A 27798-nucleotide genomic window follows, 5' to 3' on the forward strand; every position below is an offset into this window, starting at 1 on the left:
TATTGAGTTATGGTAATAGATACACAATCATGCTAATGTGGCAGCATATCAAACGGTGTGGTAAAGGTAGATATTCACGGAATTTGCTGTGATTTACTGCAATGGAAATCATTACTTGCTCTAACACCGAGAACACCAGTAAAAATGAACTTTCTGTTTGTAATTGAAGTCATGGTGCATATTTGTGACCATAGTAATCTTAGAACAAATGACCACACTTTCCATCTCCTAGATCATGTCTTTTTATTTAAAAAGCATTCACAACATTAAATAGTCCCTAAGTTTATTATAGCTAACAAAGGTAATTTGACTTGTAGTCACTGTTGTAGAAAATGCGGGAGTTTTTTTTTCACAGTAAAGTGCTATAAAAACCAATGCAAAACTCTCTGAATAACGTGCGTTAGTCATGATGAGTGAAGGATAATTGTCAACAAGGACTATGAGATGCATTTCCTTATTCTTTATAGATTTTCCACAGGATCTTTTTCATTCATCTGAGAGGATAGGCAAAGTTTGCTTCCACTCCACCTTCCCCTCTGAACTATCACCTTTACCCCCACTTCCATCTACCTATTGCACTCTCAGCTACTTTCCTCCTAGTTCCATCCCCCCTCCCATTTATCTCTCCACCCTCGAGACTCCCAGTCTCATTCTTGATGAAGGGCTTTTGCCCGAAACATCGATTTTCCTGCTCCTCGGATGCTGCCTGACCTGTTGTGCTTTCTCCAGCATTACACTCTTGACTCTGATCTCCAGCATCTGCAGTCCTCATTTTTGCAAAGTTTTGCTTTATGTCTTATCCAGAAGAATGCCTTCTGGCTAAAATGTCTTGCAAACTGTGTATAAATCAACATGAAGAATACCCTAAATGCTCCTAAAAATGTTTCACTACAAGCAGAGTTCAGACAATGAAATAAGGAATACAAAGTGAACGGTTTCACCATGTTAATTTTACATGTGGAACTCTGTTTTAAGTGATGTGGTCATCAGATGTACATGGGGGTATATTCAAATTGTCACTAATTTTACAGTCAGACATCATATAGCACTTAATTGTTAAATGCTTTTCTTGAGATTAAGTTCACTGTTTAAATTTCAGTGTTACTTTAACACTGCAATTAATAAAATAAAAAAAAAACTTATTTCATCATTGGATCCAGTTAAATGATATGATTCTGCATAATCTGTTATTTGGAACTTTCTATATTACATGGGGTGCACATTCACAGTGCAACTATATGCAACACAAAACCATTTTGCTATAACCCAATACAGAGATCAACCCATTATCATGATTTGACCTTAATAGGAAGGTGAATTGAATTCCTCGGAAATCCTAGTGGATATGTTAATGTTGGCTGCACTCCTGATGCTAAACTTGTGGTGTTGGTCATATCTGAATTGTATTATGTAAGTCTTTTTATTTCCAATCAAATATAAATGAAGGATTACAATACATCATGATACGAAATATTTCTATGTTCTTTTAATGTAACATACAGGTGTTGTATTCCATTGGATGGTAAAAGAGATCTTAAAGTAAATGTTGCAAAAAAAAATCTATACCTAAACAATCAGATATATGGACATAAGACACACTTTTGAAGCAGCCTCAACGTCAGGTGCAAAATAGACTTCACCTTTGTGAAATAATGTAGAAATAGAATCTACATGGGCTAATACTTATTCATTGTGAATTATTCACAAATATCCTAGCTAACATAGACTGTGCAGGACATAAAACAAATCAATCCCAAAGTTATAGAAAACACTTGGATTTTGATATTTATTTATTTTCTAACCCCAAACCCTGCCATTAGCTGCATCACTATGCAAAATCTTCCTGAATAAATCTCTTTCACTGCATTTTTATAGTTTTCAATCTATATTTGTGCTATTAATACCAGATTTTGCTCAAAACGGCTTCTTTTCAAGTTCTATTGCCACTCATTAACAAATGGAATTAATTCAATGCATTTTAACATGGTAATGGACAAAAGCAATTTGTTTTTAATAATTATTAACCCTAATAACTGCAATAAACCTAAATCTTTATAGATGTAACCTGGAGCTGAAATAAAATAGAGGTGGGATCTCTTGGGTTAATTCTTTAATTCCTAATAACTCATTTGGTAGCACTTATATGGTATTTATATATTTGTTTTACTGTTTTACTCTATATCATTGCTTTCTTGTTTTTGTAGTTTCATTTATTTTGCCTCTACAGGCTCACCTCCAAGATTCACCTGGGAAATCACAAATAATGAAACTGAAAATAACAGCAGCTTATTTTCCAGAGCAGCAATTTATTATTACACTGTTACCACTGCCACTGCCTTCTTGTTGCACGAATCATCTTTAAGCAGGGACAGCATAAAGCGAGCAATATCTCCTGGTGTCACTGGATTTGCAACGGGAGTTCTATCCAGATCTGGTTCATAGTAGCCTTCATGAATTAATAATTCTTTGTCTATAGAAAATTAAAGTAGGTATAATTAAGAAGTGTTGATAGCTTGTCCCGCATTGGAACAGAAATTAAATCATGAATATATGTTATCATAGAGAATTAAAAGGAAGCAATAAAACCACAAATCCCTAAAATGTTTATGCTTTCTTTTCCACGTTATTAATGTCAGCTCAAAATTTCCTATTGGTTAGTTACAAATACCAAGATGTCACTCAGAGCAAGTTGTCTCAGTTTACCAAATTCATACAAAGGAAAGAATGATAACTGCACAAGGATAGATTTAGGATAGGTTTAAGGAGGAACAGTATTAAAGTGATGGTGGAAAGGGATGGAATAGATGAGAATTAGGAACACGTTTAGTGGCATTCCCACATCCATGCCTCCTTTCAACATCATCCCTCTCTTGTGACATCCCTCTCTCTGAACCTCTTGGAAGAAGGTAATTTTCACAAAGCAAGATCAACCACCTCACTGTTGAACCTTGCCTGCAGTATAATACACCAACAAATCAATCTGAGGGCTTGGGTGGTTATTTTAAACTACTCACTGGCATGAAACTGATAATATTGAATTTGTTGCTCCCTGCAGCAGTGGTTGTGCCTCGATTCCTCCCCTCTCCTCAGGGTAACAAGGCTGAGAATCAAGATCCACCTGTTTCAGAGGTGTGCCATGTTGGTGGCTAGATTTTATTTAACACCCTGTTCTTATTTAGTACCCAAAGAGAACAACAAATGGAATAACTGGGTAAACCAAGTGGACAATCTACTAAGTTTCCCAACAGGTTAGTTTAATTACAGGCACATTTCACAATGACACACAGACATATCTTCCCATGCCATATTGAATTACTGCCTGCACACACACTTTGCATATCTTAACAGTTATGTCAATACACTTCCATCACCGTCTCTATATTATAATTCATTTGCTATGAAGGGTGCAGAAGGTCATATCTTATGTGTTGTCATTGTTCTTAATGGGCAAAATCTGAAGATGAATAATTAGAGAAAAATGTTTTACTCTGAGTAGATTACTCAGCGGCATTACCAACCACAAACAAAATTAACCCTTATGATGAGCTACAGATTATATGGTTATTGAATTATTCCTTTTCCATTATTTGAAGTATTATCTAATCTAATGCTCAATTTATTTCATTTTAGCTTTTTTTTCTATTTTAGTTACCTTAAAGATATTATTATGCTGATCACTGCTGGCAGCACGTGCACATGCAAAGATGAATTAAAATGGATGGGGATCCAGAAAGGATCCATCAATGTAGCCAAGTACCAGGACAGAAATCCTAAGAAATCAGGAACAAACTGGAAAAATAAAACAGGAGCGAGCACCCATTGATAGATAGGGTGGTGGGTGGTGGTTGTGGGGGGTGGGGGGTGGGTGGTGCAGTGAATTTTGGGGTGAAAATCATGATGGAGATATGATCGATGTATTGGGCTGAATCAAAATTGTGCATTTTACATAAGTACCCAAAATCAAAACTATTCCATGTAATGATGTCAAAAGCACAATTATTTTCTTTATGTTTAAGTATTCAAATATATATGAATTTGCAAGAGGATCTCCATTCCTGGATGGAAAGCAAATGCTCATTATAGGAAATGCTTGAGTGAAGGTGCAGAGAAAGGAAGAATGTAAAACTGACTAGTTACATTTTTACCTGTTCTTGGTGCCTTCTGAAGACCTGGTGGTTTTACCACAGTCCAGTTGAGATCTTTGCATTCATTGCTTAAATAATTTTCTACTTCTTGCATGTTGATGAGCAGGTTGTGGATCACAGGAGTCAAGAACGACCTCAGCATCCAAGAAGTCTGATGTGAAGTTTTAGCTTTTAAAAAAGAACAGTGTTTTTTTTCCCAAAGGACTACAATGTTTCCTTGACAATATCTCCCTGATAGTTGTTAAGAGTAAGCTTTCCTCTTTATGAGCAAAGGAACAGGAGAAGGCCTTTTCTACTCATCAAGAAGATCATTGATGATCTACTGCTCAACTGACTATGCTTGTTTTTGCCTCAAATCCCTTAATAAGTTTGGATGACAGTCATGTGTCAAGCTTAGGATCCCATTATGCCTACTCTGGACCGAATTTAATCCAGACAGTGATGGCCTTGCCTGCCAGTTGGTGAGCCACTGGGAGTGTTGCACTGCCTGCTTTGAGGGAGATCCATCATATTAAATCCCCACTGGGCACTCGCAAGCAGTATCAAATCTTCCCTGGGAACAAGGATTCCAGGTAGGCAGAATCTCCACTGCTGAAATCCTTGGCTATCTGCACAACCAGGGAACCGTAGTGCTGTTTATAACACACTAATTAGATGCTTGTCACATGAATGGTTGCAAACTAGTCAAGCATTTTTAAATCACAGCCTAGTTCAGAAATACAAATGAACCATTTCATAAAATCCTGACGGTGCAGGAAGAGGCCATTTGGCTCATCGAGTCAGTACCGACCCTCTGTAGATCATCCACCCTACTTCCATATCCCCACATTTTACCATGATGTGGAGGTGTTGGTGTTGGTGTTGGACTGGGGTGGTCAAAGTTAAAAATGCAGATTTATATTTGCTGATATGTTCTATTTTATTCCAAAAGCACATTTTCTGTTGGCAGTCAGTCCATGTAACATTTTATAAATTCCTACTTTGGAAACAGAACCAATCTGACTCAAGGTTGGAATACAGACTCTAACCTCACACCTTTAATACATTGTCAGAGATGAGATGTCACTTTTTAATAAAACCTTAAGTTATCTTGGGAATGTGACTTGAAAGAAGTTCTGGGATTTAAGTGTTAATGAATTGAAACTTGCAACCCATTCAAAGTGATTAAGACTTAACAACAATTTAGGTTTGTTCAATACATTGCATCAGTTGATTGACACTTTGATCTTTTACCATAAATTCCATGTCCTATGGTCCTGCCCCCAAGAGTTACCTGATGAAGGAGTAGTGCTTCAAAAGCTTGTACTTCCAAATAAATCCATTGGATTATAACCTGGTGTTGTGTGATTTTTAACATTTTACCATGCCAATCTACTTAATCTGCACATTTTTGGACTGTGGAAGGGAAAAGAGCACCAGGAGGAAACCCAGGCAGACACATGAGCATAGGAAACTCCACACAGTCACTCAAGTCAACCAAACCCAGGTCCCTGGTAATGTGAGACAGCAGTGCGAACCACTAAGCCACTGTGCTGCCCTATTTGGTAGGAGTTAAATAGTAATAAATCCTAAAAGTTTTCATAACTGTTCAATTTTGGATCTAACAGAAAGAGGCTTTTAAAATATTTCTCTTTTCAAGACCTTTATTCCAAACAGTCAATGGTTTATCCTCCCTGAGGACTCCTTGTTGTTTGAATGTTATAATTCCCCCACTAGACAGTGTTCTGGACCAGGCTAAACCCCCTCAAAACATCTCAAGAAGGTAGCCCAGACCCGAACATTTCTAATTGTTTTCAGTAAAGTGGTATTCCAGGAATGATGCAGCTGGTCAAAACCTTATAGTTTTAAACAAAGCAGCATTTATTTACAGAGTACCGAATGAAACACAAGGAAGTGAGAACAGAATACAGAATAACTTAACCTATCTGAAAACCCAACAGATTATCCCAACTTAATCATGCTGCTCCAAGTTCCTGCAACAATCCCCGTAAACACCCCTTGGCAAAAAAGGTAAAATCAAACACGGAGTCTTACAGGAGAGAGAAATGTCAGAGAGGTTCTGCTAGGAACACCTTCTTCCATCTAGCTGTTACTTTGACCAGCAGCCTTAAAAACTGACTGCTTGCGCAGAACAGTCAGACTGCTAAAACCAAACCAAACCAAACCAAACCAAACCAAACCAGAAGAAAAGCTGAGCTGGGAGAAGTGGCCACTCCTCTTTCATTGTACAAGTGTTTTTTAAATTTAAAAACTTATAAACACAGACAAAATGGAGCCTCTGTCTTTAAAACCCCTCTGAAAAAAAAAGCCCAAGGACAACCTAACCTCATTAAAGGAGCAGCAGCATCACAGCAGGAACCTCTCATATTTTACTCCAGGTATATATAGATGGATAACATTTTTGTTTTAAATATGAGACATGGCAATAAGTTAGCAGTAGAAACCTGGTTGAATCATACTTGCAGTGGTACAATGGGTGCCAATGAAAATACTGCTGCCCAAACCATTTCCTTTAATGACATAAAATGGTGTATGAAGCACTCAGCTTTTATCAAGGTTTTTTAAAAAGAGATAGAGATGAAATAAAACACATTGTAATTGTTATATTTAAAAACATATTTTTACAATATGAAGTCAGAAACCGAGTAGAAAAGCAATCATGATTGTTTGGGAATGAATAGAACTGAGAGGGTAGTACGTGTATGGAATGAGCTGCCAGAGGATGTGGTGGAGGCTGGTACAATCGCAACATTTAATAGGCATTTGGATGGGTATATGAATAGGAAGAGTTTGGAGGCATATGAGCCGGGTGCTGGCAGGTGGGACTAGATTGGGTTGGGATATCTGGTCGGTATGGACGGGTTGGATCAAAGGGTCTGTTTCCATGCTGTACATCTCTATGACTCTATGACTCTATGAGTTCGGCTATTCTAACTGTAGAATATGAAACATTGGGTGCTATTGTTATTTTTGGACTAGTTTATTTCAGTTAAAAAGAAAATTAATTATGGTGGATGTAGTGATTGGAACCAGGTGGATCTCGATGACTATGAGATCCTTGACTTGGGTTGTTAACATGGCTAATCAGGAAGCTCTGACTGACCAATACAAACAGAGGATATTGCCTGTTGATGTGAAGGGCATTGCATGTCACTGGCCAATCTGGTGTTTCCTTTCTTCCTGGAGGTAGAATATAAATAAAGATTTACATGCTTGTTCTTCACTGTGTCCTACATCTGCACATACATGACATGGGTGCTGGGGAAATTAAGCAGTACCGCAGCTAAGCGATGGTGTGGGGGAAAATAAAGAAAAAGTATAAACAGAGACCAGTTCAAGGGACAGACTCTGAGCTGGCTGGCACGTAAGGCGCACAAGTAACTAAAGGGTGACTTGGTGGCAGGATACTGGTCTCTGTGCAGTTATTTCAATGGCGTTAAGAGTGGGATTAATATCATAATCATGCAGGAACACCTACTAGCTGAAGCCCAATTGAACTTCGAACAGGCATTTCAACTGGCTTTGTCATTAGAAAATCAACAAATGGAGCATAGGAGCTACAGGGCACCCCAATGGAAGTGGCTACCCCGTCTGACTGAGCTTGGGGAGCACCACTTGGGTTTGCAATTGCAGAGTTCAAATCAGGCATATCCTGAGCAGATGCACCCTAGACCAACTTACAGCAGAACCCCTGAAAAATGCCGAGCCTCAGCCCAATGGCTGAAAAGCTCTTCAGGATCTGGGTTGGCAAGCCAGTGTAGTTGCAGCCAGAACGTGGACTCAAGACAGCAAAGGAGTCCTACATAGCCTGACTTGAGTAAGAAAACTCGTAGGTCATTACCCAGGAGAATGCACACCCTGGAATGTCATCTTAGATGTGGGTTGGAACAATTAAATTGCTTAGTGACATCCAAATCAGAACCCGTTAAAATTAATGGTTGGTTAAGTAGTCACCCGATTCCCATGGAGGTCAATACGGCTGTATCTCTGGTTACAGAACCTATCTTTAACAAGATTCATTTGGGTCTTCAACCCTTAAGTTTGCACAAGACCTCAGCCAGATTGAGAACAAACACTGGGAAACCGTTGATAATTAAGGGTATGACTTCAGTTCTGGTCTCCTATGAGAAGCATTTGGTTAAGTTACTGCTGATGGTAGAAAGTGACTCAAGCCCAAGCCTATTTGGGTGGATTTGGTTGAGAAAGATTCATCGAGATTGGCTCAACATTTTTCGATCAGAAAATGGCTGCCTCAATGAAATCCTAGTGAAATACCCAGGAGGTTTGCAGGAAGGACTTGGGGCAAAGCCACTTTACATGTAGATCAGGAAGCAATTCCACGATTTTTCAAGGCTCGCATAATGCCATTTTCCTTGCAGGCAAAAGCAGAGGCAGAAATCAGGAGGCTGGAGAGTGAAAGAAAACCATCACTCAACCAAACCAGGCTGGTATCCTGCCACCAAGTCACCCTTTAGCTACTTGTGCATCGAACCAGTGCAGTTTACGGAATGGGCAGCACTGGTCATACTGATTGTGAAGCCTGATGGCTTAGTCTCCCTTTGTGGAGATTTTAAGCAAATGGTAAACAATTTCTTGCAGCTGGATAAATATCAATGCCTCGCATAGAGGACTTGCCCGCAAAGTTGATGGGAGAGTTGTCCTTTACGAAGCTGAACGTGAGCCACGTCCACCTGCAATTGCAACTGGATGAGGAGTCCCAGAAGTTCAGTACAGTTAATAGCCATAAAGAGTTATACCAATATACAACACTGCCGTTTGGGGTATCATCAGTCCTTTTCCAGTGGACCATGGAGAATATTTTACAAGGGCTACCACAGGTTGCCATTTATCTGGATGATATGCTAATAATTGGGAAGACCAATAAAGAGCACTGGAGAACTTGGAAGTAGTACTTGAATATCTCTCGCAGGCTGGGGTATGCCTTAAAATGGAAAAATGTGTGTTGCAGGTGACTCAAGTGACCTACTTGGGTTACAGAGTGGAGAAAACCAGGTTATACCTGTCAGATGATAATGTGAGGATGATCAAAGGAACCCTGGCTCGTCCGTCTATACCGGAGCTCAGGTCTTTCCTTGGGTTAGAGAATTATTAGTGCCTCCACCTTGGCACCCTTAACACCTGCTATTGAAAGAAGTGTCAACATTTGAAATGGTCATATAGCTAAGAAGTAGCGTTTAGGGAAGTGAAAAAGCAGCTATCATCATCTAAGATGTTAGCCCACTACGATCCATGTGATGCCTCCCCGTACTGTGTCGCGGTTGTGTTGGCTCACCAGTTGCCCAATAGAGAGGAATGCCAATGGTGTATGCTTCCTGGATTTTGGCTGATACCGAATGCAAGTATGCTCAGATAGAGAAGGAAGGTTTGGTGGTCATCCTTGGTGTGAGGAAGTCCCATCAATATCTTTACAGATGGGAATTTGTCATAGTAACAGTTCACTTGCTAGGGCTACCGAAAGAAAATAAGCTGGTGCTTCCCATAGCTTCTGGGGAAATTCAGCATTGGGCTCTTATTCTCAGCACATACAAATACAAGTTAAAGCATCGTTCAGGAAGCCAAGTAGCTAATGTGAGTGCCTTGGGCTGCCTCCCATCAAAGTGTCCATTCTGGTTTTAAACTTCCTGGACAAAGGTCCTGTCCTAACAATGCTCAAACAGCTGGTGGTAATGGGGGAGCACAGACAAGCTATTGCAACCCAGACTGAAATCTTTCTACACCCAGCAAGACGAGATCATCATAGAGGACAGCATATTATTGTGGGGAGCAAAAGTGATTGTCCTGAGTAAAGATTGCTGCCACATATTGGCTGAAATCTACCAGGGTCATCCAGGTGTTTCCAAGATGAAGATGCAAGCAAGATGCTATGTCTGGTGGCCAGGATTGGGTGCCAACATTACTGAATTAATGGGGCAGTGTCCAGAGTGCCAACAAGGTCAAAACCTGCCACTGGCAATGACCCCATATTCATGGGAATGGCTGATTAAACCCTGGACTAGGTTCCATGTTGATCATGCCCGTTCTTTAATGGGCTCAATGTTCCTGGTCGTTGTGGATGCTCATTCAAAGTGGTTGGATGTGCATTAAGTACATTTGGCAAACTCAGGGATAATAAATGAGAAGCTGCGAGCATCATTTGCGATTCACAGACTCCCAAAAGTATTGGTCATGGACAATGGGACGTCATTTACCAGTGGGAAATTTAAGCATTTCCTGAAGTCGAATGGCACTAAGCACATGAGGAGGCTCCATACCAAACATCATCCAATGGCCTGGCGAAAAGAGTGGTCCAAATGTTGAAAGCAGGCTTGAGAGGCAGCCTACAGCATCACTCAATACCAATCTGTTCTGGTTCCTGTTTCATTCTAGGATCACCCGTCATGCAACAATAGGAATAGTTCCAGCAGAGTTACTGATGGAAAGAAGATTCTGCACAACGTTAAATCTGATGTTACCAGATCTGAAGAGGAGGGTGAAATGGCAGCAGGAATGTCAATGCCAGCCACATGCTTCCTCTAAGCGAGAGAGGCAGTTTAATTCTGGGGATGAGATTTTGTGCCGGAACCAAGGAAATGGTCCTGTGTGGATATGAGGTGAGGTTGATGCGAGGTCAGGTCCCATGACTTACAAAGTTTGGGTCGGTGAGGCGGTCCTCAACAATCATTTGGATCACCTGTCTCCTTGCAAATGAGGCAGGAGCAAAACATGCCTGGCCTCTCAGAACAGCCAGAAGGCCCAGCAGAAACTGTAGGTTCTTTCCCTCCATCTAGTGTTGAGAAACCTTCAGAGTCTGAGATGAATGCAGCCTCCATACCATTACAATGGGAAGAAGAGGAGCAAACTTTGCCAAAATGCTCTGGTTGCAAGAGGCAGGCAATGGACTGGCATACACCACCCATGTCAGAGTCCAAATCAGAGGAACCAGACTGGGGGTTGAAAACATCACAGAAAAAGCTACAAGAGAAAGTCCAGGCCTACATCCCCACACTAGGGAGAGATACAGTAATTGGAACTGAGTAGAGCTCATTGATTTTGAGATCCTTGATTGGGGTTGTTAACATGGACCAATCAGGAAGCCTTCATTGACCAATATAAACAGGGGATTTGCATCATTTCTCCCTCCAACTCTATTTTGATTTAGTCCCTACCCTTCCCTTCACTGTTTTGCTCACACAGCATTGCCCTGTGGTTTGAAGGGCAGTGCTTGTCACTGGCCACTTGGGTGTTTTTCATATCTTCCTGGTGGTGGAAATTGAATAAAGATTCGTACACTTTGTGTCTTTCACTGTGTCTCACACCTGCACACACACACCATGGGTGCTGGGGAAAAAAATAAGCACTACCGCACTTAGGCGGTAGTGTGGGGATTAATTTAAAAAAAAAGAAAAAGAAGAAAAAAATAAATAAATAAACAGGGGATTTGCATCATTTCTCCCTCCAACTCTATTTTGATTTAGTCCCTACCCTCCCCTTCACTGTTTTGATCACACAGCATTACCCTTTGGTTTGAAGGGCAGTGCTTGACACTGGCCACTCGGGTGTCTTTCCTATCTTCCTGGTGGTGGAAATTGAATAAAGATTCGTGCACTTTGTGTCTTTTCACTGTGTCTCACACCTGCACACACACACCATGGGTGCAGGGGATAAAAATAAGCACTACCGCACTTAGGTGGTAGTGTGGGGGTTAAATTAAAAAATAAAGAAAAAGGAAAAAAAAAGAGAAAAAGAAAAAAGAGAAAAAAAGAAAAAAAAAAGAAAAAAAAAGTATAAACAGGGGATTTGCATCATTTCTCCCTCCAACTCTATTTTGATTTAGTCCCTACCCTCCCCTTCACTGTTTTGATCACACAGCATTACCCTTTGGTTTGAAGGGCAGTGCTTGACACTGGCCACTCGGGTGTTTTTTCATATCTTCCCGGTGGTGGAAATTGAATAAAGATTTGTGCACTTTGTGTCTTTCACTGTGTCTCACACCTGCACACACACACACACACACACCATGGGTGCTGGGGAAAAACAATAAGCACTACCGCACTTAGGCGGTAGTGTGGGGGTGTAGAGAAAAAAAAAATAGAATAAAAAAGAAAAAAAAATATAAACAAGAAAAAAAAATATAAACAGGGGATTTGCATCATTTCTCCCTCCAACTCTATTTTGATTTAGTCCCTACCCTCCCCTTCACTGTTTTGATCACACAGCATTGCCCTGTGGTTTGAAGGGCAGTGCTTGACACTGGCCACTCGGGTATTTTTCATATCTTCCTGGTGGTGGAAATTGAATAAAGATTTGTGCACTTTGTGTCTTTCACTGTGTCTCACATCTACACACACACACCATGGGTGCTGGGGAAAAAAAATAAGCACTACTGCACTTAGGCGGTAGTGTGGGGGTTAAGAAAAAAGAAAAAAAAAAGAATAAAATAAAACATAAATCATTCAGCCCGGAAAAAGAAAAAAAAATATAAACAGGGGATTTGCATCATTTCTCCCTCCAACTCTATTTTGATTTAGTCCCTACCCTCCCCTCCACTGTTTTGCTCACACAGCATTGCCCTTTGATGTGAAGGGCAGTGCTTGTCACTGGCCACTCGGGTGTTTTCCTATCTTCCTGGTGGTGGAAATTGAATAAAGATTTGTGCACTTTGTGTCTTTCACTGTGTCTCACATCTGCACACACACACACCATGGGTGCTGGGGAAAAAAAATAAGCACTACCGCACTTAGGCGGTAGTGTGGGGGTTAAATTTTAAAAAAAGAGAAAAAAAAAGAACAAAAAAATAAACAGGGGATTTGCATCATTTCTCCCTCCAACTCTATTTTGATTTAGTCCCTACCCTCCCCTTCACTGTTTTGATCACACAGCATTGCCCCGTGGTTTGAAGGGCAGTGCTTGTCACTGGCCACTCGGGTGTTTTTTTCCCTATCTTCCTGGTGGTGGAAATTGAATAAAGATTCGTACACTTTGTGTCCTTTCACTGTGTCTCACACCTGCGCACACACATTATGGGTGCTGGGGAAAAAATAAGCACTACCGCACTTAGGCGGTAGTGTGGGGGTTAAGAAGAAAAAAAAAGAAAAAGAAAAAAAAATAAAAGAAAGAGAAAAAAAAGTAAACAGGGGATTTGCATCATTTCTCCCTCCAACTCTATTTTGATTTAGTCCCTACCCTCCCCTTCACTGTTTTGCTCACACAGCATTGCCCTGTGGTTTGAAGGGCAGTGCTTGTCACTGGCCACTCAGGTGTTTTTTCCTATCTTCCTGGTGGTGGAAATTGAATAAAGATTCGTGCACTTTGTGTCTTTCACTGTGTTTTACACCTGCACACACACACACACACCATGTGTGCTGGGGAATAAAAATAAGCACTACTGCACTTAGGCGGTAGTGTGGGGGTTAAGAAAAAAATATATAAATATACATGGTTCTGATCACACAGCATTGCCCTTTGAGGTGAAGGGCCAATACTTGTCACTGGTCATGCAGGTGTTTTCCCCCCTTCTGGAGAAATTGGATCAGTGTGGGACTAAAAAAAAAAGAAAAAAAAAGAAAGGAAAAAAAAGAAGAAAAAAAAAGAAGATAAACAGGAGATTGTCCCTTTTAAGGACGTAAAAAGGAGGGCCCTGTATCGACTGCTGCTGCACACCATCCACCTCTTCTCCCTCATCCACCGTCCGGACACGCCTTGGCGTGCCCATTTGCCACCGGGCGGTGGAGATCCCCAGTGGAGGGCTCTCTACGCGGGAGTCCTCCCCCTTTCTCTCGGGGATCTGGGGTGGAGGGTGCTGCACGCAGCAGTCCCCTGCAACCGCAGATTGCAGTGGTTCACGGACTCCCAGCCCAACTGCTTGTTCTGTGGCGCTGTGGAGTCCGTGGACCATGTATATATTGGGTGTGGGCGTTTGCACTCCCTTTTTGATTTTCTCAAAAACCTTCTCCTCTGTTTCTGGCTGCACTTCAGTCCCACGCTCCTGATCTTCGGGCACCCGGTACGGAGGAGGGAGGGCAGGTCCGAAGACCTCCTCGTGGGTCTGCTCCTGGGCCTGGCCAAACTGGCCATCAACAGGTCCAGGCAGCGGGCCGTGGAGGGGGTCGTTAGGGCCGACTGCCTGCCCCTCTTCCGGGGTTATGTTAGAGCCCGGGTGTCCTTGGAGAAGGAGCACGCGGTGTCCACCAACACCCTGGAGTCGTTCAGGGAGAGGTGGGCGCCGCAGGGAGTGGAGTGCATCATTTCTCCCTCCAACTCTATTTTGATTTAATCCCTGCCCTCCCCTTCACTGTTTTGATCACACAGCATTGCCCTGTGGGTTGGAAGGCAGTGCTTGTCACTGGCCACTCGGGTGTTTTTCCTATCTTCCTGGTGGTGGAAATTGAATAAAGATTTGTGCACTTTGTGTCTTTCACTGTGTCTCACACCTACACACACACACCATGGGTGCTGGGGAAAAAAAGAAGAAAAAAAAAAGAACAAAAAAAAAGGGTGAATTGCTCTTTGATGTGAAGGGCACTGCTTGTCACTGGAAAAACAAGAAAAAAAAAGAAAAAAAAATATAAACAGGGGATTGTCCCTTTTAAGGACGTAAAAAGGAGGGCCCTGTATCGACTGCTGCTGCACACGGTCTACCTCTTCTCCCTCATCCACCGTCTGGACACGCCTTGGCGTGCCCATTTGTCACCGGGTGGTGGGGCTCCCCAGTGGAGGGCTCTCTACGTGGGAGTCCTCCCCCTTTCTCTCGGGGATCTAGGGTGGAGGGTGCTGCACCCTGCAACCGCAGATTGCGGTGGTTCACAGACTCCCAGCCCAACTGCTTGTTCTGTGGCGCTGTGGAGTCCGTGGACCATGTATATATTGGGTGTGGGCGTTTGCACTCCCTTTTTGATTTTCTCAAAAACCTTCTCCTCTGTTTCTGGTTACACTTCAGTCCCACGCTCCTGATCTTTGGGCACCCGGTACGGAGGAGGGAGGGCAGGTCCGAAGACCTCCTCGTGGGTCTGCTCCTGGGCCTGGCCAAACTGGCCATCAACAGGTCCAGGCAGCGGGCCGTGGAGGGGGTCGTTAGGGCCGACTGCCTGCCCCTCTTCCGGGGTTACGTTAGAGCCCGGGTGTCCTTGGAGAAGGAGCACGCGGTGTCCACCAACACCCTGGAGTCGTTCAGGGAGAGGTGGGCGCCGCAGGGAGTGGAGTGTATTATTTCCCCGTCCAACTCTATTTTGATTTAGTCCTTACCCTCCCCTTCACTGTTTTGATCACACAGCATTGCCCTTTTGATGTGAAGGGCAGTGCTTGTCACTAGCCACTCGGGTGTTTTTCCTATCTTCCTGGTGGTGGAAATTGAATAAAGATTCGTACACTTTGTGTCATTCACTGTGTCTCACACCTGCACACACACACCATGGGTGCTGGGGAAAAAATAAGCACTACCGCAGTTAGGCGGTAGTGTGGGGGGGTAAAAGAAAAAAAAAATAATTAAAAAAAAACAGAAATGTTACTGTTTTGATAAAAAGAAAAGAAAAGAAAAGAAAACAAAAAAAAAAATCAGGAGTGTCGATTACGTTAGGGCCCGGGTGTCCTTGGAGAGGGAGCACGCTGTGTCCACCAACACCCTGGAGTTGTAGAAAAAAAAAATAAACAGGGGATTGTCCCTTTTAAGGACGTAAAAAGGCGGGCCCTGTATCGACTGCTGCTGCACACGGTCTACCTCTTCTCCCTCATCCACCGTCCGGACACGCCTTGGCGTGCCCATTTGTCACCGGGTGGTGGGGCTCCCCAGTGGAGGGCTCTCTACGTGGGAGTCCTCCCCCTTTCTCTCGGGGATCTAGGGTGGAGGGTGCTGCACCCTGCAACCACAGATTGCGGTGGTTCACGGACTCCCAGCCCAACTGCTTGTTCTGTGGCGCTGTGGAGTCCGTGGACCACGTGTATATTGGGTGTGGTCATTTGCACTCCCTTTTTGATTTTCTCAAAAACCTCCTCCTCTGCTTTTGGTTGCACTTCAGTCCCACGCTACTGATCTCCGGGCACCTGGTACGGAGGAGGGAGGGCAGGTCTGAAGACCTCCTCGTGGGTCTGCTCCTGGGCCTGGCCAAACTGGCTATCAACAGGTCCAGGCAGCGGGCCGTGGAGGGGGTCGTTAGGGCCGACTGCCTGCCCCTCTTCCGGGGTTACGTTAGAGCCCGGGTGTCCTTGGAGAAGGAGCACGCGGTGTCCACCAACACCCTGGAGTCGTTCAGGGAGAGGTGGGTGCCGCAGGGAGTGGAGTGCATTATTTCCCCCTCCAACTCTATTTTGATTTAGTCCCTACCTTCCCCTTCACTGTTTTGATCACACAGCATTGCCCATTGGTTTGAAGGGCACTGCTTGTCACTGGCCACTCGGGTGTTTTCCCCTTTTGAAAAAAAAAGAAAGAAAAAGAAAAAAAATAAACAGGGGATTGTCCCTTTTAAGGACGTAAAAAGGCGGGCCCTGTATAGACTGCTGCTGCACACCGTCCACCTCTTCTCCCTCATCCACCATCCGGACACGCCTTGGCATGCACATTTGTCACCGGGCGGTGGGGATCCCCAGTGGAGGGCTCTCTACGCGGGAGTCCTCCCCCTCTTTCGGGATCTAGGGTGGAGGGTGCTGCACGCAGCAGTCCCCTGCAACCGCAGATTGCGGTGGTTCACGGACTCCCAGCCCAACTGCTTGTTCTGTGGCGCTGTGGAGTCCGTGGACCATGTATATATTGGGTGTGGGCGTTTGCACTCCCTTTTTGATTTTCTCAAAAACCTTCTCCTCTGTTTCTGGCTGCACTTCAGTCCCACGCTCCTGATCTTCGGGCACCCGGTACGGAGGAGGGAGGGCAGGTCCGAAGACCTCCTCGTGGGTCTGCTCCTGGGCCTGGCCAAACTGGCCATCAACAGGTCCAGGCAGCGGGCCGTGGAGGGGGTCGTTAGGGCCGACTGCCTGCCCCTCTTCCGGGGTTACGTTAGAGCCCGGGTGTCCTTGGAGAAGGAGCACGCGGTGTCCACCAACACCCTGGAGTCGTTCAGGGAGAGGTGGGCGCCGCAGGGAGTGGAGTGCATCATTTCTCCCTCCAACTCTATTTTGATTTAATTCCCTACCCTCCCCTTCACTGTTTGATTACACAGCATTGCCCTTTGTCACTAGCCACTCGGGTGTAAAAAAAAGGAAAAAACAAGAAAAAAAATAAACGGGATTTAGAATCTCTTCAGTTCAGGGGACTGACTCTGAGCTCACTCGCTACAGCCAGGATAGTGTGCACAAATAATTAAAGGAGGACTTGGTAATGGAATACCAGCCACTGTGCAGTTATTTCAGTGCGGTAAACACATGGCAGTAACTGTGGAAGTTTAATAGAACATTGTTTTCAGGATGGAGATGCAATTGTGTGACTGCTACTAAGAAGCATTCAATTGGAAACATCCATTTCACAGTGAGTTCAATAAAGATACAGTACAAACCAAACCATTGTACAGAGGAGCTGAGATTGAGGGCAGAAGGGCTGTATAGAGGCATGGCTACTCAAAGAAGAACATAAGAATGTTCAGAGTTACTGAAACATATAAAAGCCATAGGAAGCCATAGAAAAGAAACAATAAACAAACCATCACAGAAAGCACTGGGTAAGATATAATTGCTGCAAACCTTCCTTTCCCAGCAATGATCAAGATGAAAGATAATGGGAAACAAAACAGTCAGTTTTCTCCAATCACAATGGAAAATTATGAAAGTGTAGCAGATGTGACTAACAAGCCAGAGAAACTACACTTAGTTCTACTTTTATCATGTTGAGGAGAGATTGTTTCAAAGTGCCTTCCACTGAAAATCTCTTTGAAGAACATATCAGATGAATTGCAAATATTTTTAAAACCTTGAAGGTCCATGTTACACCCCAAGTAAACATGACTTATTAATGGTAAGAATACAATATATGGGGCCAAAGTAGAAAAAGGAGTTCAATGATCAGTATAGACTGCAGTGGCCATTTGCAGAATCCTGCATAATCTCACATTTTCTCATATTACATTTCATCTGCCATGATTTTGCCCTTCGTTAATCTGTCTATATCCTTCTGTAGTTTCTTTGTGTCATCCTTACTCCTTGCCTTCTCATCAAAGTCATCAATATATATTGAAAGTAAGTGTGGCCCCAGCACTGATCCCAGTGGTACTCCCATTATAACATGTTACCAACGTTTATATATCCTCTAAATCACAACTCTCTGACTGATATTCTTTAGCCAATTCTTTATCTAACATACTAATGCTAGTATGTTAGCTCCAACATCACGGGCTCTTGTCTTGTTCAGTAGCCTTATGTGTAATACTTCACTGAATGCCTTTAGAAATCCAAAGATATTACATCTACTGGCTCCCCTTTATCCACCCTATTTCTCAAGAAACTGTAAAAATTTGTCAGGCATGATTTCCTCATCATGAAGTCATGCTTTCTCTTTCTGATTATTTTACGTGTTTCTAAATACATTGCTATTTGTTCCTTTGTAGACACTAACCTTTTCCTAATAACACGTGTTCCCTAACTGGGTAGAGTAAAACCTGTTTTTGTCTACCTCCTGTTTTGAGTAAGGTTGTTGTATTGACAATTTTCCAACTTCTGGAGCTTTTCCAGAACCTAAGGATTCTTGGAAAATTACTACCAATGTATCCCCTATCTTTGTAGCTATTTCCTTTAAAATGTTTAGATGCAATCCATCAGGTCCAGGGTACCTATTGGCTTTTTGTCCCATTGTTTTCCCTGGAACTTTTCTCTAGTTATAGTTATTGTGTCTATTTCCCCTGCCCTTTTATCTCCTTGATTATTTAGTACTTTTGGAATGCTATTTGTATGCTCCACTGTGAAGACTAACGTTAGTATTTGTTCAACTCTTCTGCCATTTTTGGACTCCTTATGAGTATTTTTCAGAGGTCTATGTTCACTGTAGCTCTTTCTTCATTCTATCTATTTCAAGAAGCTATTACAGTCTGTTTTTATGCTATTTACTAGTTTACCTTCATTTCCTTTTCTCCCTCTATCTTTTTGGTCATGTTTTGTTGGCTTTTAAAACTTTCCCAATTCTCTGATTTACCATTAACCTTTGCCACATTATAACTTCTGTTTCTTTCAACTTTATATTTTCTAATCAGAGCTTTGCATTACACACACATAGAGCAGGTGAGAGCTGAATCAAGGCCTCCTGACTCAGAGGTAGGGACACTAGCATTGTATCGCAAGAACCCCCTTCTTACAATTAGACACTGTCATTAAATTCCCTGGTAAACCATGGTCAGATAATCTCTTTCCTAGAATCCTTCTTCATCACTGAGATATGAATTTGCTGAACTATTAGCCCAAGGCAACATACTGTATAAAAGAAATAGAAACATTATCCCTAAGGATTGTAGATAAGAGATATGAAAAAGTAGCCTTGCAAGCCACCAACGAATTGAAAATTAAGACTGAGAATGTCAAGAGAAGTGCTAATTTGGCCAAACATGAGCAATGAAATTGAGAACCACATCAGCCAGTATGGTGTTTGTAATGAGAACCAAGCTAAACCTACTAGAGAGTACCTGATGATACATAACATCCCAAGATGAAGCTAGTGGTATACTTCTTGCAGGACTGATTATCTTGTCACTGCAGGCTATTCTGACTATTGCAAGGCAAAAGCAGCTGATTTAATGACTGCTGATGAGATTGTAGAAAGCATAAAAGCACACTTCAATCATTATTCAGATATTCTAAGGAACGGCAATCAAAGTCAGGTCACTACTCCATTTTTGCATTTTTCTGTTGGCTCTGAGTTCTACATTTTTGGCCAGCCATTCCAATCCCAGTACCTTCAGAAATGCAGAGTGATCCTGAAATGGAACAATTTCCTTGTAGTGCAGAATAAGCAGGGGAAATCAAACCTCTTTTGCAGCAGGCAGTTGGCACAAGTTTGGCAGCGGGGGTGGAGCAGGTGTAGGGTGTGGCACTGTATATATTGAATCCAGCAAAGAAGGTGTATTGGTAATTGCTCTGGTGGGGAAGAGGCAGGTATTTTAGGTGCAGTGAAGGTATGGGAGATAGAGTAGTACCAGTAATTCCCAGTCAGAGGGTGCTGGTCTGGGTATTTTCAAAGTTCTAAGGGGGTAAAGAGTTGGGAGTTTTGTAGTTATGAGTCAAATGTTAAGTTGAAGGGTCAGTTTAATAGTTACTTGAACTGAATTAGGTCTTCAAATCAACTAACTCTTCCTAGGTAACTATCAGCTTAATTGAAGCAAAAATCTTAGAATTCTCCAACTTTAAGGATTTTCTTTGCTGAGTGTCCCACTCATGGGGAATTACCCACCATAGTTTTCAATTTCACAAGCAGTGTCTGCAAAGGATAAAGTTGAAGCATTTGCAGCAATTTTCAGCCAGAAGTAATAAGGGGAAGATCCATCTCAGACTTTTCCTGTGGTCCGCAACATTACAGATACCAGTCTTCAGCCAATTCAATTCACTCCATGGGATATCAAGAAATGGTGGGAGGCAATGAATGTTGCAAAGGTTACGGGCCTTGACCACATTCTGGCAGTAATACCAAAGACATGTTCTTCAGAACTTAATTCTCTCTTAGCCAAGCTTTTCCAGTACAGTTATAGCAATGACATCCATTCAACAACATGAAAAATTGCCCAGGCAAGTCCTACACATAAAAAGCAGGTCAAATCCAACTCAGTCATTTACTGCACCATTAATCCACTCTCAATCATCCATAAAGTGATGTTAAGTGTTGTTAACAGTGTTGTCAAGCATCACCTGCTCAGCCAGAACCCACTCACTTACACACAGTTTGGGTTCCGCTAGGACCACTCAGCTCCTGAACTCATTACAGACCTGGTTCAACATGGACAAATGAGCTGAATTTCAGACATGAGGTCAGAGTGACAGCCCTCGACATCAAGGCTGTGTTTAACTCAATGGGGCATCAAGGTGCCCAGCAAAACTGGAATCAATGGGTATTGGGGGCAAACACTCCATTGTTGGAGTCATACCTGACACAGTGGGAGATGATTGTGGTTAAGGCCAGTCACCTCAGCTCCAGGACATCTCTGCAGAAGTTCCTCAGGATCGTGTCCTCGGCCCAACATCTTCAGCTGCTTCATCATTGACTTTCCAGCTTTGCAAATCATCACATACTAAAGCAGTCTATATTCAATTGCAACAACATTTGGATAAACAGAGGCTTAGGCTGCTTAGTGACAAGTAACATTCGCACCATTTAAATGCCACGCAATGACCATCTCCAGTAAGAGACGATCTAACCACCACCCCCTGACATTCACTTGTGTTGCCATCACTGACTCCCCCAGCATCAACATTCTTGGTGTTACCATTGGCCAGAAACTCAACTGGACTCACCACATACATACAGTGGCTAACAGAGCATGCCAGAGGCTAGGAAACATTTTGTCGGAAATGATGGTGGATTAGGTGCGTGCAGAATGAAAATTCCTTTTACCAGAGCTGACTAAACTGTTTAAAAGGGTTGGATGTATGAATCTCCGAAATTCTAAATTGTCAGGACTGGCATGCTAGGTTGGGTTGTTGAACTGGGATGTGCCTTGCTAGTGATAATTGTATGCAAATGATATGGAGTGGAACAGTTGGCAATAGCAATGCAGTGATTGCGCTTGAATGGAGACCTTGAGAAGCTTTTGGACCGCCCTCTCTTACCACACGTGCACCTAAAATGTGGTGTAAAGTTAAATAAATTTACTTTTGTTTAAAAGAAAGTGCCACTTGCCTATTAGTCACTATTTGAATTTTGTTGATTTTGGTTTTTGTTTCAGTAAAATTTTTAAAAACTATAATTTTTGTCCTGTGGTTGCTTCCATTGTTATGGACCAGACCAGACCCCTTCAAAATGTTTTAAGATGGTAGCCCAGACCCTAACATTTTGAGTTGTTTTTGGCAGATGCAAAATGAATATTCCAGGAGTGATGCAGCTGGTCAAACCACTCAGTTTTAAACAAAACAGAATTTATTTACAGAATACGAGTGAAATATGAACAAAAGAGAACAAAATAGAATAACTTAACCTATCTGAAAACCCAAACCACTCCATCACAACTTAATGATGCTATTCCAATTTCCTGCAACAATCTCATAAACACAGCCCTTGGTAAAAAAATGGTAAATTCAAACCCAGGCTCTTATAGGAGAAATGTGAGAAGGAGAGAATCAGCCAGGCATCATCTGCTGAAGGAGGAAACCTTTTTTTCACTGTAGCTGCTTCTCTGTACCCAGTAGTTTTAACAGACTGTTTGTAAAAACCAAACCAAACCAGAAAAATCCTGTTTGTAAAAAGCAAACCAAACCAGAAAAACCCTGAACTGGGAGAACTGGCCACTCCCCTTTCATTGTACAAATTATTTTTTTAAAAAAACCTAAAAGCCTTTTCCCTGATTGTTGCCTTAGGCAGTATCTTAACGATTAGCACTGTCCCTAATCCCAGGCAAATCAGAACCTCTGCCTTTTGCAACCCCTCTTGAAACAAACCAAGGACAACATAACCTTGTTAAGGGAGCAGCATCGCCACACCTTTGGATAATTTAGGAAATCAATCTCTCGTAAAAAGTCACTACACATGCAGCATTATAGCAATAGTTGTAAGAAGTACTCACGTTTAGTGTACCACGATGACATTGCTATAATTCGAGTTACTTCTGCCTTACGCATAGCAGGAATTATAGCTTTCATTGATTCTGTGTATTCAGTATGTCCAGAAAATAAGCGTATTGGGAACCCAAGGCAGGACATGATGACATCCTGGTCATTAAAATGCCCCTGAAGACTGTCAGCTGAGAAAATATTTGCTTTCACCACCTGCAAAAATGAGTTAAGAATGGAACATTGTGCTGTGAGCTGTCATCTGTGTTAGAAACAGAACATGTATTAAAATTCTTGATTCTGGTATAATTGCCTCTGTTGGGAAATCTGTATCTTTAAATAAATATGTATCATTACAATACTCAACATAATTCTACGTTGCCAGTGGTTACCTTCAGGTTGTCATGCTGAATGGTCAGCTTGTTGGGAGTTCTCACAACAGCTTTCGCCACATAGCCCTGTTCTAGTGCTTGTCTCACTAATAACTGGCCTGTTTGTCCTGTGGCCCCAAGTATCAAGAGTTTCATTCTTCAGTCTGAAAGTAACAGTCAAGAAATGATGCAGTCTATTCGCAGATAGTCAAACCAATAGTTTGATACTCTATTTAAAGTATAATAATAATTTCTATCATACTTTCACACTCGTTACCTTAAGATCTCACATTTTGACTACAATCAATAGTACACATAGATTGCCAGGACTGGATGATGAAGTGATCGAATACACTGACTCCCCTTGCACTTCAGACTTCGACTTTCAAACAAATTGACGCATGCAAAACCTCATGCTGATAATTAAAAGTATTCTAAGTGAAGCAGTTTGCATAGTCTTAATTCTTCTTGTGTATGGATGTGAATGGCATTCTCAACCATAACTGAGAGATTTACAGTTGAGTGGTGTGGGAAATGGCATTCCTACAGTATTCCACAATGAACTCAGCTCAAACTTCAATTATTGCTTGTTGTGACTTTTTCTTCCATACCAGATGTTTCATTGGCAATAGTACCTTTCTTCTGTAATTTGCTTTTCTACCTAGTTAGTAATCAAATTTCTTTCCTGAAGAAGGGCTCATGCCCGAAACGTCGATTCTCCTGTTCCTTGGATGCTGCCTGACCTGCTGCGCTTTTCCAGCAACACATTTTCAAATCAAATTTGATAGTTGATCTGTCATTGAGCCTATTCAAGACAGTGGTTGATGAATTTTGGGGTAGTAGGGAAATTAAGGGATATGGACATAATGGAAGAAGATGGAGTGGGCATAAATGATTAGCCATGATTTGGATGAATGGGGAAGAAAGCTTGAAGAGCCAAATTCACTTCCCAATTCTTTAATGTAAGTCTTGAACATTTGTGATAATAAGTGCAATTAAGGGTTAATTATCTATTTTGTTGTTGTTCACTTCTATGATTTATAATTCAAAGATACTGTGTCATTGTTAATGGAGTGATTGACTTTTGTATTCTTCACTGTCCAAAATAACATAAGAAATATAATGTAGGCCCATTTACATTAGAATGAGAAACAGGGGGAGAAAAGAACAATTCTTGGTGCATGCAAAGCATTTTGATTAGTCTAGAATCCTACTTATCGCTTTCCAGTAGCACCTCAAAAAATAGTTCAATGGGTTCTTGCTCCCCAGTTTTATTATTGCCTTCTTCCCATCAAAACAGGTTGATGAATGCACTTTGTTAAACTGATGTAACCTTGTAAATTCCTGCAATTTCATTGAATGTTTCTGAAATTAGGTCAAATTATCCTCACCAAATTTCACTTTATCAGAGAACTTAGTAATAGTACTAAAATATAATATGTGCAGTACAATTTTTCCCATTTTAATGAAAAGATATTTCTCTGTTATGTCATAGATATATTGGAATGGGCTTTATTTGAAAGAAAGGGACTTCTTGGTGTCTTGCTAGCTCAACAGAATGACGTGATTCTAAGCATTACAGATTAAGAAGGTTCCACTCTCTGACCTATGTTTGGTTAACACAACAATTGCTTTTTTACAGAAAAGAGGAGATCAGTGTTAATCTATGCTTTACAACTCATCTGGAGAGTGCATTTCAAGAGAACAGAATTGGGCTCAGTTACGATGGGCAAAACTGTAACTGCCAACAGGGTCTGGGTTAGTATGTGTGAAAAAATTTAAAGTCACAAGAAGGGGTTGAGATTCCACAACAATTTTAGCTTAATCCAGGCAAGCAGGAAATCCTCTTTCTATCATAATTATCTTAGTTATATTAATATAAAATATTCAAATCCACAATTAACTCAGGATTTAACTTAAAACTTTGATTTCAACATTCAATGCCAAGCTGTATTGAACTCATAAAAGGAAATTAGGTAGGTGTATGGTCAGAAATCAATTTTCAATTGAATTTATTTATTCAAAAGCAAAAAGTGAATCCACAAAGCTGCTGGCATTTCCTATGAAAGGTTGGTTCTTGTTGGACTTATTCTAACTGCATGATCTCACTGATTAGATTAGATTATTTACAGTGTGGAAACAGGCCCTTCAGCCCAACAAGTCCACACCGACCCGCACCCATTCCCCTACACCACGGGCAATTTAGCATGGCCAATTCACCTAACCTGCACAATTTTGGACTGTGGGAGGAAACCAGAGCACCTGGAGAAAATCCACACAGACACGGGGAGAATGTGCAAACTCCACACAGTCAGTCGCCTGAGGCGGGAAGTGAACCCGGGTCTCTAGCACTGTGCAGCAGCAGTGCTAACCACTGTGCCACCGTGTCACCTACTGCTTTCAAAGTCATGTTCAATTTTTTTGAAAGTAGTTCCATTTATCTTGGACTTTACTTCTCTCGATATCAACTTTCTTGCTTTCATCCTTCACTGCAGCATCAGAGTAACTTATCTAATAAGTTATAGTATGGTCCACTAACGGCATGTTGGCAGGCATGCCAACAACAGCAGTAGACTACTTAAAGGTTTGTATGCTATCCTGAAAGTTGCCATGTTTCTTCAGCCTCTGATAGTCATATTTCCCAGAGCTTTTTATTCCGGCACAACACCGTTGGTGGCAGAAAGAAAGCAAGGGAATTACTTGAGGAAGGGTCAGATCATGTTTGTTTTTTATTCACACGTGTGACATGGGCATGGCAGACTGGGCCAGCATCCTCATTTGCCTTTGAGAAGGTTGTGATGAGTTGCTTTCTTGAACCACTACAGTCCACATGCTGTAGGTAGACCCACAATGCTGCTCAGGAAGCAAGTGGAGGATTTTGACCCAATGGCAGTGAAAGAATGGTGATATATTTCCAAGTCAGGTCAGTGAGTGACTTAGAGGTAAACTTGAGGGTGGTGGTATCCCATGTATCTGCTGCCCTGATTATTCTAAATGGGAGTGTAATGGGTTTGAAGGTGTGTTGAAGGAGCTTTAGTGAATTTCTGCAGTACATCTTAGACAGTAAATTGTAAAGGTAAAGTTGGCATTGTCCCACTCTCAATATAGAGACATGCAACTGGTAGTTGATGAATTTAAGGGTCACCACACCTCAGATAAGTGGTGAGGTTGAGAAAAAGGCACCTTCATTATGAACCCAGCCAGTTATAGGAATTGAATCCACTCTGTTGGCATTAACTCCACATCATAAACCAGTACCTAGCCAACTGAGCTAACAGAATACAGCAGGTGCTGCTGTGAAAACAGGGGTATAATCTGACTTCCTTCAGTTGTCATGCATCTGAGAGAGCTGTTGTATTTGATGCTTCCTTTGCATTGCTGGAAGACCTGGGATTGGAATCTCTGCCAATAATGTGGAGCTGTATTTTAACAAAACAAAAGTAAGAGCACAAGGGTAATGTGACTGTGCTTGTCACTCCTTTGAAATTTCAGCCGTATGATTTTCCTTTATAAAAAGCCTGCATTACTTGAGTATACAAATTCAGAAGGTACAATTGCAAACTGTCCAAAGAAAAAAAAAGTCCTACTTTAATCTCATTTTTAAATCTACTGGTCGCAAACATTCTCAGATATGGAGTATTTACGGTGGCTACAATTGTTGTCCTGTTCCAACCAATGAACCTGTATCAGATTTATCTATACATTCAAATATGCTGAACCTGGAGTCAGGACCTAAAATGAGTTTCACTTTGGAATAAATTTATGCCTTAACATTGACAGTGTTGAAACTCCTTTAAACTTAAGCTAAACCTGAAGTATAATTACACCCTAAGTCGACCTTGTATGTTATACTTGCCCCCTACTATTTCAGTAAGGAACATTGAGCTGATAATATCAAGAGACATTTTATCAGCAAAGTTTTATCAGCAGAGTGTTGCAAATATAGTACTAATCAAATGTGGCATTAACAGCATTAGAACTTCAAGCTGACAATCAGCTTTAACCTCAGTTTAGTCAATCAAAACTGTCCTTTACAAGAAACTCTAGAATTTAGAAAGGTTTTTCACATCCACAGGATGCTGCAGAACCCTCACAACCAATTAATTCATTTGGAACTGTTGTTATATGAGTAAATGCAGTCAAATATCAAAAATAAATGATAAAAACACTGAAAATATCAGTGCAAATGTTACCTAAACTACTTTCTATTACTTTTTTCTTGCAGTTTCAGAACTTCAGTGTCATAGTTGTCCTGATTTAATAAAATATGGTTGTGGATTTTGTCAACGCTAGTAAGAATTAATAAGAATACACAACCAATAATGTTACATGATTTTTACTCTTCAGTTGGTTACAGACCAACTAGAAATGCAATAATTCCTTAAAATTGTGAGAAGTAAAATACTCCAGTACGTAACAAAGTCAAAAACATAATTTAACAGGACATACTCACCTAACAAAAAATAAATTGTTACGTGATTCTTTTCTCCTGAATGCTATTACTGATCAATAATAAAGGTTTTCCAGATTGTGAGTGGCTTGTTGGAAATCAATGTCTCTACTTTTTAAAGTAATCCACAAACTAAGTTGTATCTGACCGAGTCCAGCCCTTCAACCTCTGTACC

At 41.6% G+C, this 27798-nt stretch overlaps 1 protein-coding gene across 1 annotated transcript; it reads right to left on the bottom strand.

Moving 5' to 3' along the window:
• Window positions 1-93: 93 nt before the first annotated feature.
• On the bottom strand, window positions 94-27798 carry LOC140482231 (flavin reductase (NADPH)-like). Its single transcript, XM_072579353.1, has 5 exons — window positions 27627-27798; window positions 23195-23337; window positions 22817-23018; window positions 4146-4313; window positions 94-2470 (listed from the first exon to the last, which is right to left on the bottom strand). The coding sequence occupies exons 2-5, from the start codon at window positions 23327-23329 to the stop codon at window positions 2313-2315; spliced, it is 663 nt and encodes a 220-aa protein (XP_072435454.1). The 5' UTR covers window positions 23330-23337; window positions 27627-27798; the 3' UTR covers window positions 94-2312.

Source organism: Chiloscyllium punctatum, chromosome 1 (assembly GCF_047496795.1).
Source record: "Chiloscyllium punctatum isolate Juve2018m chromosome 1, sChiPun1.3, whole genome shotgun sequence".
NCBI lineage: Eukaryota > Metazoa > Chordata > Chondrichthyes > Orectolobiformes > Hemiscylliidae > Chiloscyllium > Chiloscyllium punctatum.